Source organism: Podarcis erhardii (assembly GCF_964252035.2).
Source record: "Podarcis erhardii genome assembly, chromosome: 13".
Classification (NCBI taxonomy): Eukaryota; Metazoa; Chordata; class Lepidosauria; order Squamata; family Lacertidae; genus Podarcis; species Podarcis erhardii.
In genome coordinates this window covers 35,082,807-35,097,548 of record NC_138502.1, presented here as the reverse complement: position 1 = coordinate 35,097,548, position 14,742 = coordinate 35,082,807, and the positions used below count along the sequence as shown (strand labels likewise).

The window sequence follows — 14,742 nt, the reverse complement described above, 5'->3', positions numbered from 1 at the left end:
AGGGCTCCTCTTGGGAAGAAAGTGTGGTGGTGGCAGCTAATGTAGTGTCTGAGGGGAGATGGGGTGGGGGCAATGCCCATACCCTTTCCTGCTCTTTGGGGTGTGGAAGCCATTTTGTATTGTGCCGTGTCCCTGTGGCAGCCATTTTGCGACTGGCACTCGCAGCACTTTCTCAAGGTTCCAAATGTGCCCATTTGGCTCATAAAAAAAGCTGGTGGCTCCTGTTGCAACTCATGACCTTTTAGCATGATGATACTGATGACCCTTTAGCTCCAGGTTTGAGGGGGCTAGCCATGGGCAAAGTTTCTTCTAGTGGCCCCCTCCTATTTTGGAGAGCTCTGGCAGGCTTGCCATGAAAGAGGGCATTGGTGCTCTCTATAACACCAGGTGGCTAATGAAAACCCACCATCTTTGTTTTTCACAGTGTCTCCAATGTAGTATTGTCCCAGGGCATTGTGGGAAATTAAAATGGCACTCAATGCTACTTGGAGCATGGGGGGCATATTACAGTGTGGGGCAGGACAGTAAACAGTACAGACCCTCGAAAGTCTTGGATTTATCGAAAGCAACACGATGACCAAGTACAACAATGCGATGTCAATATAAACTCTTTATATAATCTTTACAGAACATTGAACAGTATGAAATATATGAAATATGCACTCTCTGCAAAACCCAATAAACAGAAATCTTATAAATCTCTGAAAATCACAAAATATGCACTCTTGATGGATTCTCTTGAAAACATAGAACTAAATAAACATAAGTCTTATAAGTCTCTGAAAGTCTTTGTAGACTATGCAAGTCTCTGAAAGAAGCAATGGGTCAGCTTCTTATCTGGTGAAAACAAGCCATAAATCTTTGTTATGACGTCCAACGCTGCCAAAGTGGTCCACGAACAGACGTAGTGAACAGTGATTCCGGATATACCCACTGTTTCGTGAAATTCTTCTTCAGCACAGCAGAAGGATACAGAAATGCTTCATAAACCCATCTATATGGTGAATGAAATTGCTATGGAGCAGTGGTCATAAAGTTATGTAACCACTGGGTCTCTTTGGCCTCATCCAACAGGGCTCTGAACTAAACAGCTGCTTGTGCAATGGAGCCATCTCTGGTGTGTTGTAGCAACGAACCATCAGCCCTTTCCAGCCTCATGTAAAGCTCATTATGACTTTAGACAATGTGGGGACTTCATATCATCACCATTCTTCAACTCTCGGAGAATAGAAATAATGGCCACTCTGTTCTTGCGTTGGCGAGGTTGCGCCAGGAGTGCCGTGTCCGGTGCTGGGCACCACGTTTTGAGAAGGACAGAGATTGACAAGCTGATTTGTGCTCGGAGGAGGGTGACTAAGATGGTGAGGGGATTGGAAACCAGATTGCATGAGGAATGGTTGATACGTTTAGCTTGGAGAAGAGAAGTTTAAGGGGACATAGCTGCCTTCAGACATCTGAAGCGCTGTCATACAGGAGATGAAGGAGAATTGTGTTAGCAGTTGTTGCTCCGGACAAGACAGGGCTAAAACCAAGGGACGGAAATGGCAGGGAAGCAGATTTTTGGCTGAGCATCAGGAGAAACGTCCCGCCACCAAGAGCTGTTGGTGGAACAGCTTGCAGAGGGAGGTGATGGGCTCTTCTTCAATGGAGGTGTTTAAGTAGGGGCAGCCATCTGGCAGGGAATTGGGCTAGAGGACATCCACGCCCCTTTCCTACTCTATGGAAACATCCACATCATACCTTTAAAGCACATTGCTTCCCTGAAAGATTTCTGGGAACTATAGTTTGCCCTTTACAGAGCTGCCATTCTCAAACTACAATTCCCAGAGTTGGGGGGGGGGAAGGGATGTGCTTTAAATGTATGGTGCTTATGCAGCCTAAACTGAAGGGTGGCTTAAGGAAAGCCAGGCTTTCACTCCTTTTCTGTGTTTTCGGCGGCCACCTGTCTTGGGCTCTCTCTCCCAGGTGTGATAACGAAAGATGAGGAAGAGGTTTCTCTGAAGCCAGCTCACTGGCTCACTAGGGTGGCAGCAGGCCAGCCGGCAGCTGTAATCCCAAACTGAGATTAGAAACCCGGCTGTGTTTATTTGACACTGGAAAGCAATCCAGTCTGTCTGCTTTGCTTTTCGGCTGGGGAGAGGTGTCTTTGCTGCAGGAATGGTGGAGGAGAAGAAGCCCAGGTGTTCCCATCAGGGCAATGGGTGAAGCAAAGAGAGGCCTTTTTGGTGTTCCAGGTATGTTTGGAAGCTGAAATGGGGACGGGGTAGTCATGAATGTCCTTTGGTGCATACAAAGCGAGAAGGAAGATTTGGGTGAGTTGCAGAGTCTACTTAGGTCCATTGGAGCGGTAGATACCCCAAGCAAATAACTGTGCAGGGAATTTTAACAAATGAGCTGGGAGAGGTTTGTGGCAGAAAACCACCGGCGCAAGGCCGTGCCACATTGGAACCACATTGGTCCTTTTTCTTCAAAATTAAATTGGCCGATTTAAGCAGGCTTTTAAAAAAGCGATTTCTATCACAACATGTTGTTTCGCCCTTGGAGACTTGTTTCAGACAGAGACCCTCCAAGTGTCCCTATTTTCCAAGGACAGTCATGGATTTATAGAAGCCGCTCTGGTTTCTGATTTGATCCCAGAATGTCCCACTTTTCCTTAGGACACCCCTAGTTTCATCAGAGAAATGTTGGAGGGAGTTATGTGATCTCCAAGCCAAGGAGATGGATCTAACTGTACAGCCTTTAGAAGACCTCTGAAGACAGCCCTGTATGGGGAAGTTTTTTAAATGTTTCATGTTTTATTAGGTTTTAATATATATTGGAAGCTGCCCAGAGTGGCTGGACAACCCAGTCAGGTGGGTAGGATAGTAGTAGTAGTAATAATAATAATAATAATAATAATAATAATAATAATAATAATAATTATTTAGGGTGTCCCTATTTTCATTGGAGAAATATTGGAGGGTATGTAGACATGGCTGCTTGCATTCATTCTCTTGCTGCTCTGAACCGGGGCAACCAAATTTACAGGAGAAGACGTAATAGAGAAATCATGCTCTCTCTGTGTGTGTCATAAAGAGTGATAAGAACACAGTGAATCACTTGCTCTGTGTAAAATGTTCCTCATCTACGCTCTCACATCCTTTAAGTCTGTGGCTTTCTAATTAATATCTGTGCTCTAATTGCAAGGCTCCCTTTATTCTTGGGAGTGGGGCGCAGGCCTAATTGAAGTTGTCATCTTTGATCCAAACTCCCTGGTCCCTAAACAGGCTCTGTCTGTTGTTTAATGAACATGACTACCGTCATTTCCTTAATTATTATTGGCAAGAAGGAACTGCAATAAAACGCTGCAGCGTCGAGTTACCCTGTTCAGTGTTCTAGCCAGCCAGTTCCCTTTCCAGGACACTCCATCCCATCCTCTTTTACCTATGTTCTTCTATCTCTCACCCCACTCAGACAGCATTTTGCGGACACTGAGAATATCTGGTCCACCTTGGGCTGTTTTTTGGGTGCCCCCTTCCATCACCACAGTTTCTGCATCCCTTATGTATAGATACATTTATTCTGCTTTAGTGAAGCCTCTGGTCAAATAAGTTCTGCAGGTTTTTAAATCCTGTCCCCCCTGAAAAAACCCTTGCAATAAGTGTGCACACTTCAAGCAATGATCTCTCTTCCAAACTCTTGTTCTCTCCAGGCTTTTGGGGGATCTTTAGCCTTGAATCAAGCCTGTGAGGCAGGTTTTGCTGAGACGTACCATGGCGTTGTGGGTTAAACCACTGAGCCTAGGACTTACCGATCAGAAGGTCGGCGGTTCGAATCCCCGCGATGGGGTGAGCTCCCGTTGCTCGGTCCCTGCTCCTGCCAACGTAGCAGTTCGAAAGCACATCAAAGTGCAAGTAGATAAATAGGTACCACTCCGGCAGGAAGGTAAACGGCATTTCTCCGTGCTGCTCTGGTTCACCAGAAGCGGCTTAGTCATGCTGGCCACATGACCAGCTCCCTTGGCCAATAAAGCGAAATGAGCGCCACAACCCCAGAGTCGGTCACAGCTGGACCTAATGGTCAGGGGTCCCTTTACCTTTTTACCTCCTATGTACAGCTGAAAGGCTCTTCCTCAAAAAGGCACTTTGGTACACAAGTGATTTTAGAGTAGTGAAACCACCAGGAAGAAGGCATTCCTTAACTTTGTTTTTCTCATTCTCTTCCACTTTTCTGTTGCGAACTTCTCCCTTCCACATGGAGATACAAAACTAAGCATATGTGAGCAGTGCTTTTTTCCCTAAAAAAATGTTCAGGGGTGCTCTCATTTTCCTACACATATTGAAATACTGCACCTCAAAGAGGCCAAACTTAGATTCACAAAATATTTAGGGGTATGTGTCCCCCTGCATCCCCCCCCAAAAAAGCACTGTATGCGAGTAAATGTGTTTAGAGCTCTGTAAGAAGAAAAATAAGGGAGAAGGACAAATGCAGTTTGGAGCAGAGAACTGGGCTGGGCAGGGGAGATTAAGAATCCCCTTCACTGCTTCTCTACTCCAGATGGAATCCTCCCACCCGCAGCACAAAAAAACCTGCATTTTCCTAATACAGTGGTACCTCGGGTTAAGAACTTAATTCGTTCCGGAGGTCCGTTCTTAACCCGAAACTGTTCTTAACCTGAAGCACCACTTTAGCTAATGGGGCCTCCTGCTGCTGCCATGCCGCCAGAGCACGATTTCTGTTCTCACCCTGAAGCAAAGTTCTTAACCTGAGGTACTATTTCTGGGTTAGCAGAGTCTGTAACCTGAAGTGTATGTAACCTGAAGTATATGTAACCCAAGGTACCACTGTAATATGGTTTTGTTTTTTTTGGTAAAATGTGGTCATGGTTTGTTCCTTGCAAACAGTGCTATTTTCCTAGAAAACTCACCATGAACAATAATGGCAATGGCGCCCACCTGAGAGGTGCTGGAACTGAGTTCTGGCATGTTCTGGCTGGTGGGGGGGGGAAGCCTTGCTTGCAGTATCTAATCAGGTCCTGAGATGCAGGGGGTTTCATAATTAAAAGGTAAAGGGACCGCTGACCGTTAAGTCCAGTCGCGAATGACTCTGGGGTTGCGGCGCTCATCTCACTTTACTGGCTGAGGGAGCCAGCATTTGTCCGCAGACAGCTTCCGGGTCATGTGGCCAGCATGACTAAGCCACTTCTGGCGAACAAGAGCAGCACGGAAACACCATTTACCTTCCCACCGGAGCGGTACCTATTTATCTACTTGTACTTGACATGCTTTCGAACTGCTAGGTGGGTAGGAGCTGGGGCAGAGCAATGGGAGCTCACCCTGTCGATTCAAACAGCTGCCCTTCTGATCGGCAAGCCCAAGAGGCTCTGTGGTTTAGATCACAGCGCCACCCATGTCCCTTGTTTCATAATTAATCTGAGATAAAAGGGTAGGCATGAACCAGATGCAAAGATGAAGGGGGCTCCTGCATCTTTAATTAATAGCCCAGCAGAATTTCAGAAGCAGGGCAAGCATAAGTGCTGAAATCCTCTCTACTATTAAAGGTGCACAAGCCCCATAAACACAAACCACGTCTTTCCATGTTCAAGCCAACATGCTTGTCAGCTACATCATATTGACTCTCAATTTAAGATCCGTGGACATGATCCACCTGCAGTTAAAACTTTCAAATCCCATGAATTGAAATGAGCCTACAAGCCTACATGCATTCCTGCTCAGGAGAAAGTCTCATAGTTTTCAGTGGAGCCTGCTCCCGGGTAATTGCGTGTAGGATCACAGCCTTAAATTCCTGCTTAAGTCTGCAATCCTGTGCCAAGGAAGCAATGCCCATTGAAATCAATTGACTTCACTTGCTGTGTGCCCCTTGCTCCATTATGTCCTATCTGTGCATTTTATTTTGACCACATGGAGTCACTCTCCCTAAGCCTGTAGGAGTGTGTGGGATAGGAACCCAAAGAATTACATAGTTCATCTCTGGCTGCAAAGCTGGGAGACCAATTTTTAGAATTAAAACTGTTAAATGACCTAAATATAGATGAAACGAACAAGTGGCTTTAGCTGCCTCTGTGACTTGGATTTGTTTGGTTGCTTGTTTGTTAGTTTTGAATTAATCCCAGCGACCAGCTGTTGAACTAATAGGGTTGCATATGAGCAGAACTGAGTACTTCTGGGCATAAAATGAAGAGAGACAAAGTGGTTTAGACCACTTTCTCAACTTTGTGATGCAGAGTTTATAGAATAGCTTTGGGGGAAGAAAGAGGTCTGGTTTGTTTCTTGCTTCAGACCTGGTTATCCTATGAACCATGTTTTTTTTCCTTTTGGCTAACCCATGTTCTTAAGCTATTTTTAATAGAATGGCAATGTATGCCTCTCTCTCTCTCTTTTAAAAAAGGACAGATTTGTACATGTTGATTTCTAGATGAACACTTAAAAGTAAAATAATAAAAAAGTAGATAAAACAGTAATATATTTTTTTAAATCCTGAAAATAAATAATAATAAATTGTAAAATTTGTGGGAGGGGGGGGGAAATTATTTTTCAAAATGAAATGAAATCTACAGTAAGATGGAAAAATAATGTTTATTTTGGTATATTTCCACTTCAGTTATATTTGAAAAAAAATCTCCTTCTTTTTCTAATTGCAAAGTCAGCTCCTCAAAACCAATCTTACATAACACATCTACGTCTATAGTCAGTAGAGATAAGGCACCCAGCCTCCCTTTGTTGCATAGTTGTATTGCTGGGACTTTAAAAATATACTTCGACTGAGAAAATGAACGCTCAGCTGAGCTGTTTGTGAGCATTAATGTTAAAAATCCGGCAATAGGAGATTTCTGTGGTGCCCCCCTTCCTTTGATGCCCTAAGCCATGGGTAGGCAAACTAAGGCCTGGGGGCAGGATCCGGACCAACGCCTTCTAAATCCGGCCCTCGGACGGTCAGCGTGTTTTTACATGAGTAGAATGTGTCCTTTTATTTAAAATGCATCTCTGGGTCATTTGTGGGGCATAGGAACTTGTTCATTCCCCCCCCCTCAAAATATAGTCTGGCCCCCTCACAAGGTCTGAGGGTCCACACTATTATTTGGAACCCACAAACAGCTTTTCTTTCAAAATAAAGGAAGGCTAGCTTAAGTACATTTTTTTTTTTTAAAAAAAAAAGGGTTTCTGAGTGTGAGTGATTCACAGAGGCTCTGTTCTCCTGGTCCCCTGTCACCACTCACCACCCTCAGCGATGGAGAATGGGCTGCCTTGAAACCACCCACCTGTTCTGTGCATCATCATGGCCCTTTCAGATGTGTGGCTGAATGAGCCACTTTGTGCTTCTGGTGAACAATTAGAACACCTTGTACTCCTCAAAGGGGGAAAGGAAGAAGCTGAGCGAGGGTCTGAATCAGCTCAGGGGGAACCTAGCAATTGCCATAAAAGGGGGAGAAATGCAGAGTTTATGAGATACTTGCCCCAATGGCCCGGCAAAACGCAAAACCACGAATTTATTCAAGTGAAACCATTCGACTGGGTTTGAACATAAGAATCGCCCTGTAAGATTAGGTCAAATTAGACCAGCTACTCATAGAATCAAGAATTGGGGAGTTGGAAGCAGACCCTCCAAGTGTCCCTATTTTTCAGGGGCAGTCCTGGATTTACAGAAGCCGTCCCAGTTTCTGATTTAATCCCGGAACGTCCCACTTTTCCTTAGGAAGGCCCTGTTTTCATTGGAGAAATGTTGGAGGGTATGGAGTTACGCAACCTCCGAGCCAAGGAGAAATGCAACTATCTTTAGAAGACATATGGAGGCAGTCCTTTATGGCGAAGTTTTAAAATATTCAAACGTTTTATTATGTTTTTATATATGTTGGCAGCTGCCCAGAATGGCTGGGGCAACCCACTCAAATGGGTGGGGTATAAATAATAACGTTATTGTTATTCTTATTATTATGGAATAGGACATCCTTATTTTCATTGGAAAAAGGTTGGAGGGTATGTAATTTCAATTGCACAATATTGACCTCATTGGTGTCTTGTATGCTGAAGTCCAAGTGCATCGCTTGGGTCCCTCATTGTCCCTACTCAGCCACCCTCCTCTTGGGGATTAACAACATCCCAGATGTGTGAACAAGCTGGGGCTTGAAGGTTTAAATTTGCAGCTGATCAGCTTTGGTCTCTGCCAGCCGTAATCCCTGCATATGTGCACATTCTGGAGCAGCTGGTGAAAAATCTGCACGAAGGTCAGCCTCATTCTCCTCCAGCCTCCATCTTGATATGCATAGGCTGAACTCAGCCCCTTTCTGTGACAGTCTGTCCTCGGCTCTAGGACCGAGGGAGCCATTGGCAACATGTCCTCAGATGGGTCCCTTCCTTTGGAGCTGATGGGGTCCAGTGGGCTTTCCTAGCAGTGGTGGGCAGCAGCAGGAGTACCCCGATCCGTATTTGGTAGTGAACCAGTGCTTAAATTTCCCACAATGCCTTGGTACCATGTTACATGAGGGGAGCATTCTGGGAAACCAAAATGGTGACTCATTTCCTCCGTGTTGATTGGTGGGCACAGCAGTGGGGCTGGGGCCCTGGCAGTTGCCTCAGCATGCCTTATGAGGACCTCACAGGCTATAGGGGACATGAGCCCCCACTAAGGCCCACACACTTCGTCAAGGAACCCTCAGCCAACCCCTTGACCTTCCGCCTCCTCATTGTTATTATTATTAAATTTTATTTATACCCCGCCCTCCCCAGCCAAGACTGGGCTCAGGGCAGCTGACACCGGTATAAAGACAATTGATTGAAATACAACTTAAAAACAAGATTAAAATACAACATTAAAATGCAGCGTCATTTCAGTAGGAACTCAAATCAAAAACTTTTTCGGGGATGAAAATGTCAAGTTGCGTTGCTGCTTGCTATTGTTATAAGAAAAACTGCTCCCTTTCCCTTATGGGGTATTCCAGAGCCCGTATAGAGTCCTTAAGTGGGTTCCCTATCGGCAGGAGAAAACAGAGGCCCACCAGAGCATATTGAGAAGCAAAGTGGCTGGTAAGCCTGATCTTTATTCAAGGAACTCTTGCAACAGAGTCCCCACTCACCGCACGCGGGAGGGAGGAGGAACCCCAAACAATGGTGCGCAAGCCCTTGTATAGACTTTTGAAATTGCCCACCCTGTAGCCCAAGACCACCCCTGTAAAACATCATACACACATCATAGAAGGAGGCGGTCTACAGCAGAAATCCTGTCTGCCAGGATACTCGATAATGGTCACTGATGGCATTACCTGGGCAGCCTGGCCATTCTTTTGTGATGGTTAATACTTTAGTTCCTGAGTCCAGGTCACAGGCTCACCCTATTCATACACAAATACGCCCTTTATGGCAGGATTTGCAAGCAAAAAGACAACAGGAAGGCTTTCCCCATTTGCCTCCCTTACTGCAGAGGAATATTTGAGAGTCAAAATGGATTCAGGATTGCTCTCCCATACTATTTCAGACAAATGGCTCATATACAAAAAATTCCTTCCAGTAGCACCTTAAAGACCAACTAAGTTAGTTTTAGGTATGAACTAGTTCTAGGTATGAACTAGTTAGTTCTCATACCTAGTTAGTTAGTTCTCATACTAGTTAGTTCTAGGTATGAACTAGTTAGTTCTCATACCTAGAACTAACTTAGTTGGTCTTTAAGGTGCTACTGGAAGGAATTTTTTGTTTTGACTATGGCAGACCAACACGGCTACCTATCTGTAAATGGCTCATATATTTAGATACATGTGCATTTATGAATCTTTATTCTATATCTGAAACCTTAAAATTCTTATAACACTTTCTTGCCTTCTCTAAGTGAGTGGCAGCGCTGGGAGGGAGGAGGAGTTTGTTAAGGGCGCTGGCCGTTCTTGATTACATGGGTAAAACAATATAGGCTGGCATTTTGATGCCAATGACTTCATGTGGGTGCCATTGGAGGGGGGGCACCCCTCCCAGAATAAACAAGCACCCTCTGCTGCTTCCTGTGGTGCATTAAAGTTCATTTACAACTTTAAAGGGCACGAAAGTACACTGTGAGGGCATCTTAATTGTTAGCAGGTGAAGCCATTGCTTGGTATATGGAGGACTCTGATTTCAAGGTGTGGCAACCAAAGGAGGGTAAAACAGAGAAAATGGTTAAGGGGCTGTCTACCTAGACCCCTAAAGCAGGGGTCAGCAAACTTTTTCAGCAGGGGGCCGGTCCATTGTCCCTCAGACCGTGTGGGGGGCCGGACTATTTTTTGAAAAAAAAAATTGAGCATATTCCTATGCCCTACAAATAACCCAGAGATGCATTTTAAATAAAAGGGCACATTCCACTCATGTAAAAACACGCTGATTCCTGGACCGTCCGTGGGCCGGATTTAGAAGGAGATAGGGCCAGATCCGGCCCCCGGGCCTTAGTTTGCCTACCCATGCCCTAAAGTGATTACAGGCTAAAGCTTTCGCCTGTTGATATGCCAATCATTGCTGCCTTTTCCCTCTCTTTTATTTAGTGCCTCTCTCTGGAAGATTGAACTGAAAAAGCCTGCTCTGGTCCCCTGCCGCCCTGTTCGGCTTTCAAGGTTCCAAGCCGCTGGAACTGGAAATAGAGAGAAAGAGACCAACGAGATAAGGTATGATTGACACATCTTGCAGAAAGTGCTGCTGCTCCAGTTACAGGCCTCTCTGATCCGTTTCTTCCTCTCTGGTTTGCTCAAGTTGCCTGTTGTCCTCCAAGGCGAAAGTCCAAGGAAGCTCTTAGCTAATCACTCGACAAAGAGCTCTTTGTTATGGATTCCTCTGAAGAAATATGACTCTCTGGATCGAATGAGGAGCGCTTGGTGCTGTGATCTCCATTCCTTACCAGTTCAGCTGAGGGCTTTGCAAGCGCACAGCAAAAGCCGGACCTCCACCAGGCCTTCTGGAGATGTCTCCCTTCTCCGTAGCCATCCTCTTGTCGTGCGCCCTGGTGGCCCAGGCCTCCCAGGCTTGCCCCCACCCGTGCACCTGCTACGAGTCCTCCAGTTTCGTGGACTGCCACAGCCGCCACTTGGCCCAAGTCCCCCCAGGCGTCCCTCACGACACATGGATGCTGGACTTGAGGCACAACAACTTGAGTGGGCTAGAGGGAGGCGGCTTTGATGCCCTGTGGTCCTTGAGAATTCTCCTCTTGTCCCACAATCCCATTGTGAGGATATGGCCCAATGCTTTCAGGACCCTGGGCTTTCTGGAGAAGATGGACCTCAGCCACAACCTCCTGGTCCACCTGCCACACTACTTCTCAGATGACTTGACTTCTCTGAAGGAACTCAAGGTGTCCTACAACCACCTGGGAGCCTTGCGGTTCAACAGCTTGCAGTACCTGGAGAACTTGGAGAAGCTGGACCTGAGCCACAACCGGGTGACTTCGATTGAGAGAGGAACTTTCCGGGGCCTCTCTGGGCTCAGACACCTCTACCTTCAGTCTAACAGGCTTACGGTGCTCTACAACGGCTTCTCCTTCATGCTCCAGAACCTTGAGGTCCTCCTCCTGAGCAACAACAACATCAGCGCCATTGAGCTGGAGGCTTTCATCTCCTTGCACAACATGAAGCTTCTGTCCCTGACGGGCAACCAGCTCATCCACCTCAAATTCAAGACGTTCCTGAACATCCAGACCATCAGCACCCATATCCAATTTGCAGGCAACCCGTGGATTTGCGACTGCGACCTCCAGCGTGTTTTCGGCAAGATCATGAGTGTCCGGCACCTCCACGTGGATGACTACGAGAACATCACCTGCGCCAGCCCCTGGCAGCTGGCGGGGTCACCCCTCACGTCTGTGGACAGCCAGCTGTGCGTGGCAGAGACTGCCACTGTCCTGGTTATCACTGTCACCGTCTTGGTGACGGTGATCGCTGCCATTGTCATGGCAGAGAGGAACAGGAAGAAGAACCAGGGGAAGAACTGGAATGAACCCGAAGGTCCCTTTGACTCAGAGAAATGAAATGGGGTTGTTGGGGAGGGAGGGACCACTAAGTAATAGAAGTTGGCCTTCTGGTGTTCTTTAAGCTCTGTCTTGCTCTCACCCATAACTCTGGGCCCTCCTATTTGCTATGAGGTTGGAGTGCTAGCCTGCTTCTCCCATTCCCACCCACTCACCCCCCTCGTTCCTTGTAGCCGTAGCTCTGCCCTATCTCAAGTCCTGTAAACAAATGTCAGGATGAGGCTGGCCTTGTGTGGAATCACTGCCCCATGACACTCACTTCTTCTCCTTGAGAAGGTGACTCTAGGAAATGTGTACCTCAGATGAACCACCTTGTCTGGCCTCCCTCTGGAGTTGAGGGCCAACATTTCTGTGTCCTGGGCAGCTGCCTACCAGCTCCATCTGATGCACAGACTGAGACCCTACCTGTCCGCAGACTGTCTCTCCAGAGTGGTGCATGCTCTGGTTATCTCCCGCTTGACTACTGCAATGCGCTCTACGTCGGGCTACCTTTGAAGGTGACCCGGAAACTACAACAAATCCAGAATGCGGCAGCTAGACTGGTGACTGGGAGTGGCCACATAACACTGGTCCTGAAAGACCTACATTGGCTCCCAATATGTTTCCGAGCACAATTCAAAGTGTTGGTGCTGACCTTTAAAGCCCAAAATGGCCTCAGCCCAGTATACCTGAAGGAGCATCTCCACCCCCATTGTTCAGCCCAGACACTGGGGTCCAGCTCTGAGGGCCTTCTGGCAGTTCCCTCCCTGCGAGAAGTGAGGTTACAGGGAACCAGGCAGAGGGCCTTCTCAGTGATGGAGCCTGCCCTGTGGAATGCACTCCCATCAGATTTCAAGGAAATAAACAACTATCTGATTTTTAGAAGACATCTGAAGGCAGCCCTTTTTAGGGGAGTTTTCAATGTTTGATGTTTTATCGTGTTTTTAATATTGTGTTGGGAACCGCCCAGAGTGACTGGGGAAACCCAGCCAGATGGGCGGGGTATAAATTAATAATAATAATAATAATAATAATAATAATAATAATAATAATAATACAGTCATATCTCGGGTTACAGACTCTTCAGGTTGCATTTTTTCAGGTTATGGATCACCAAAACCTGGAAGTACCGGAATGGGTTACTTCTGGGTTTTGGCAGTCGTGCATGCGCAGAAACGCTAACCTGTGCTTTGCACATGCACAGAAGCACCGAATCGCAACCCGTGTGTGCGCAGACGCACAGACCCATGTTGCGAATGCTGCGGGTTGCAAATGTGCATCCCGCACGGATCACGTTCACAACCCAAGCGTCCACTGTAATATTCAAGCACTAGAATCATGTCCACATTGATGTGTCTCCGTGTGTCCCACAATGGTGGTGAAATGTAGATGTGGATTTTGCTTCAGCATCACCTTTGGGGAGGATGAGGCGGTGTGGACTGCACAATGCATTCTGGCTCCTGATGGGTTCTACCTGCAGCATTCTTGGATAGGGGCCATACAGGTGGTGAACTAGGAGACATTTAAAAGCATTGGGCAGGCTGACCAAGCACACCAGATCCTTGAAGGCTACACCAGGCAGAGATGCATAGGGGCCCACCATGGGACACCTCTCTTGAGGAGGTGCAGATCTCCACCTAGGAACTCTGTGTAGCTAATAGGATGTGGCTTTATGAAACGACCTCTTCTGGGCAATAATCTCTACCTAGGCTGAAGGTATGTAGAAACCTGCCTTAGATCACTGGTCCATTTAGCCCCCCATTGTCTACTTTGACTATCAGCAGCTGTCTACGGCTTCCGGCAGGGCTCTTCTCCTGACTCTGGTACATATTGCATGCGCTCAGTGCCAGATTTACGTATAAGCTAAACAAGCTATAGCTTAGGGCTCCACTCTCTTGGGGCCCCCCAAAAAATTTAAAGGAAAAAAACCTGGATGTACATTTCCAAAATATAAGATAAAAAAAATTAAATTAAATTAAGCCTACATACAGCAACCGTGTTTTGTGTTGTGTAGGATCCTATGATGTAAATAATGGGCCCCCAATCATTTTATGTTAGAGCTTAATAATTATTTCACTATTAATATACTACTACTTTTCTTTTTTGGGGGGGGGATATTTTATTAGTTGAATATAAGAACAACATATAATCAAATACAAGCAATATATTTCTTCTTAATTGTATTTCAGTTTAACAATTACTTTGATAAAATACATATTTTGTTATGTGCAAATGGCTTTAGATACCTATTAGGTCCGTAAATTACCATATAGCAGATATTCAACACAAAAACCAGTGACAATTTGTTGTTGACAAAGGACAGCTGGACATATAAAGGGCCCCGTTACCTTCAGTAGCTTAGGGCCTCATCAAACCTAAATCTGGCCCTGCATGCACAACAGCTGCTCTACCGGTGAGCTGTAGGCCCATTCCTAAAGGCAGCTTCTATAATATTTATCATTCAGTTTGACCCCATAGAATCAAAGACTTGTGGAGTTGAAAGGGACCCTGAGGATCATCTAGTCCAACCCCCCTGCAATGCAGGAATACGCAGCTTTCCCATATGGGGATCGAACTTGCAACCTTGGCATCGTCAGCACCATGCTCTAACCAACTGAGTTACCCAGGCCCATGTACGATGTTTCCTCATTGGGCAATATCCCTCGCTGTCGTCATGTGTGATGAGAAGAGCCCGGATCCGGCCCAATCGCCTTCTAAATCCGGCCCACAGACGATCCAGGAATCAGCGTGTTTTTACATGAGTAGAATGTGTCCTTTTATTTAAAATGCATCTCT

The 14,742-nt window shown here is 46.2% G+C and overlaps 1 protein-coding gene across 1 annotated transcript; it reads left to right on the top strand.

Moving 5' to 3' along the window:
• The first annotated feature begins 9,729 nt into the window (after positions 1–9,729).
• LOC309326863 (uncharacterized protein) lies at positions 9,730–12,895 on the top strand. Its single transcript, XM_081835874.1, has 2 exons — positions 9,730–10,615; positions 10,701–12,895. Exon 2 carries the CDS (start codon positions 10,909–10,911, stop codon positions 11,965–11,967), a length of 1,059 nt encoding a protein of 352 aa, XP_081692000.1. The 5' UTR covers positions 9,730–10,615; positions 10,701–10,908; the 3' UTR covers positions 11,968–12,895.
• The last annotated feature ends 1,847 nt before the right edge of the window (positions 12,896–14,742 follow it).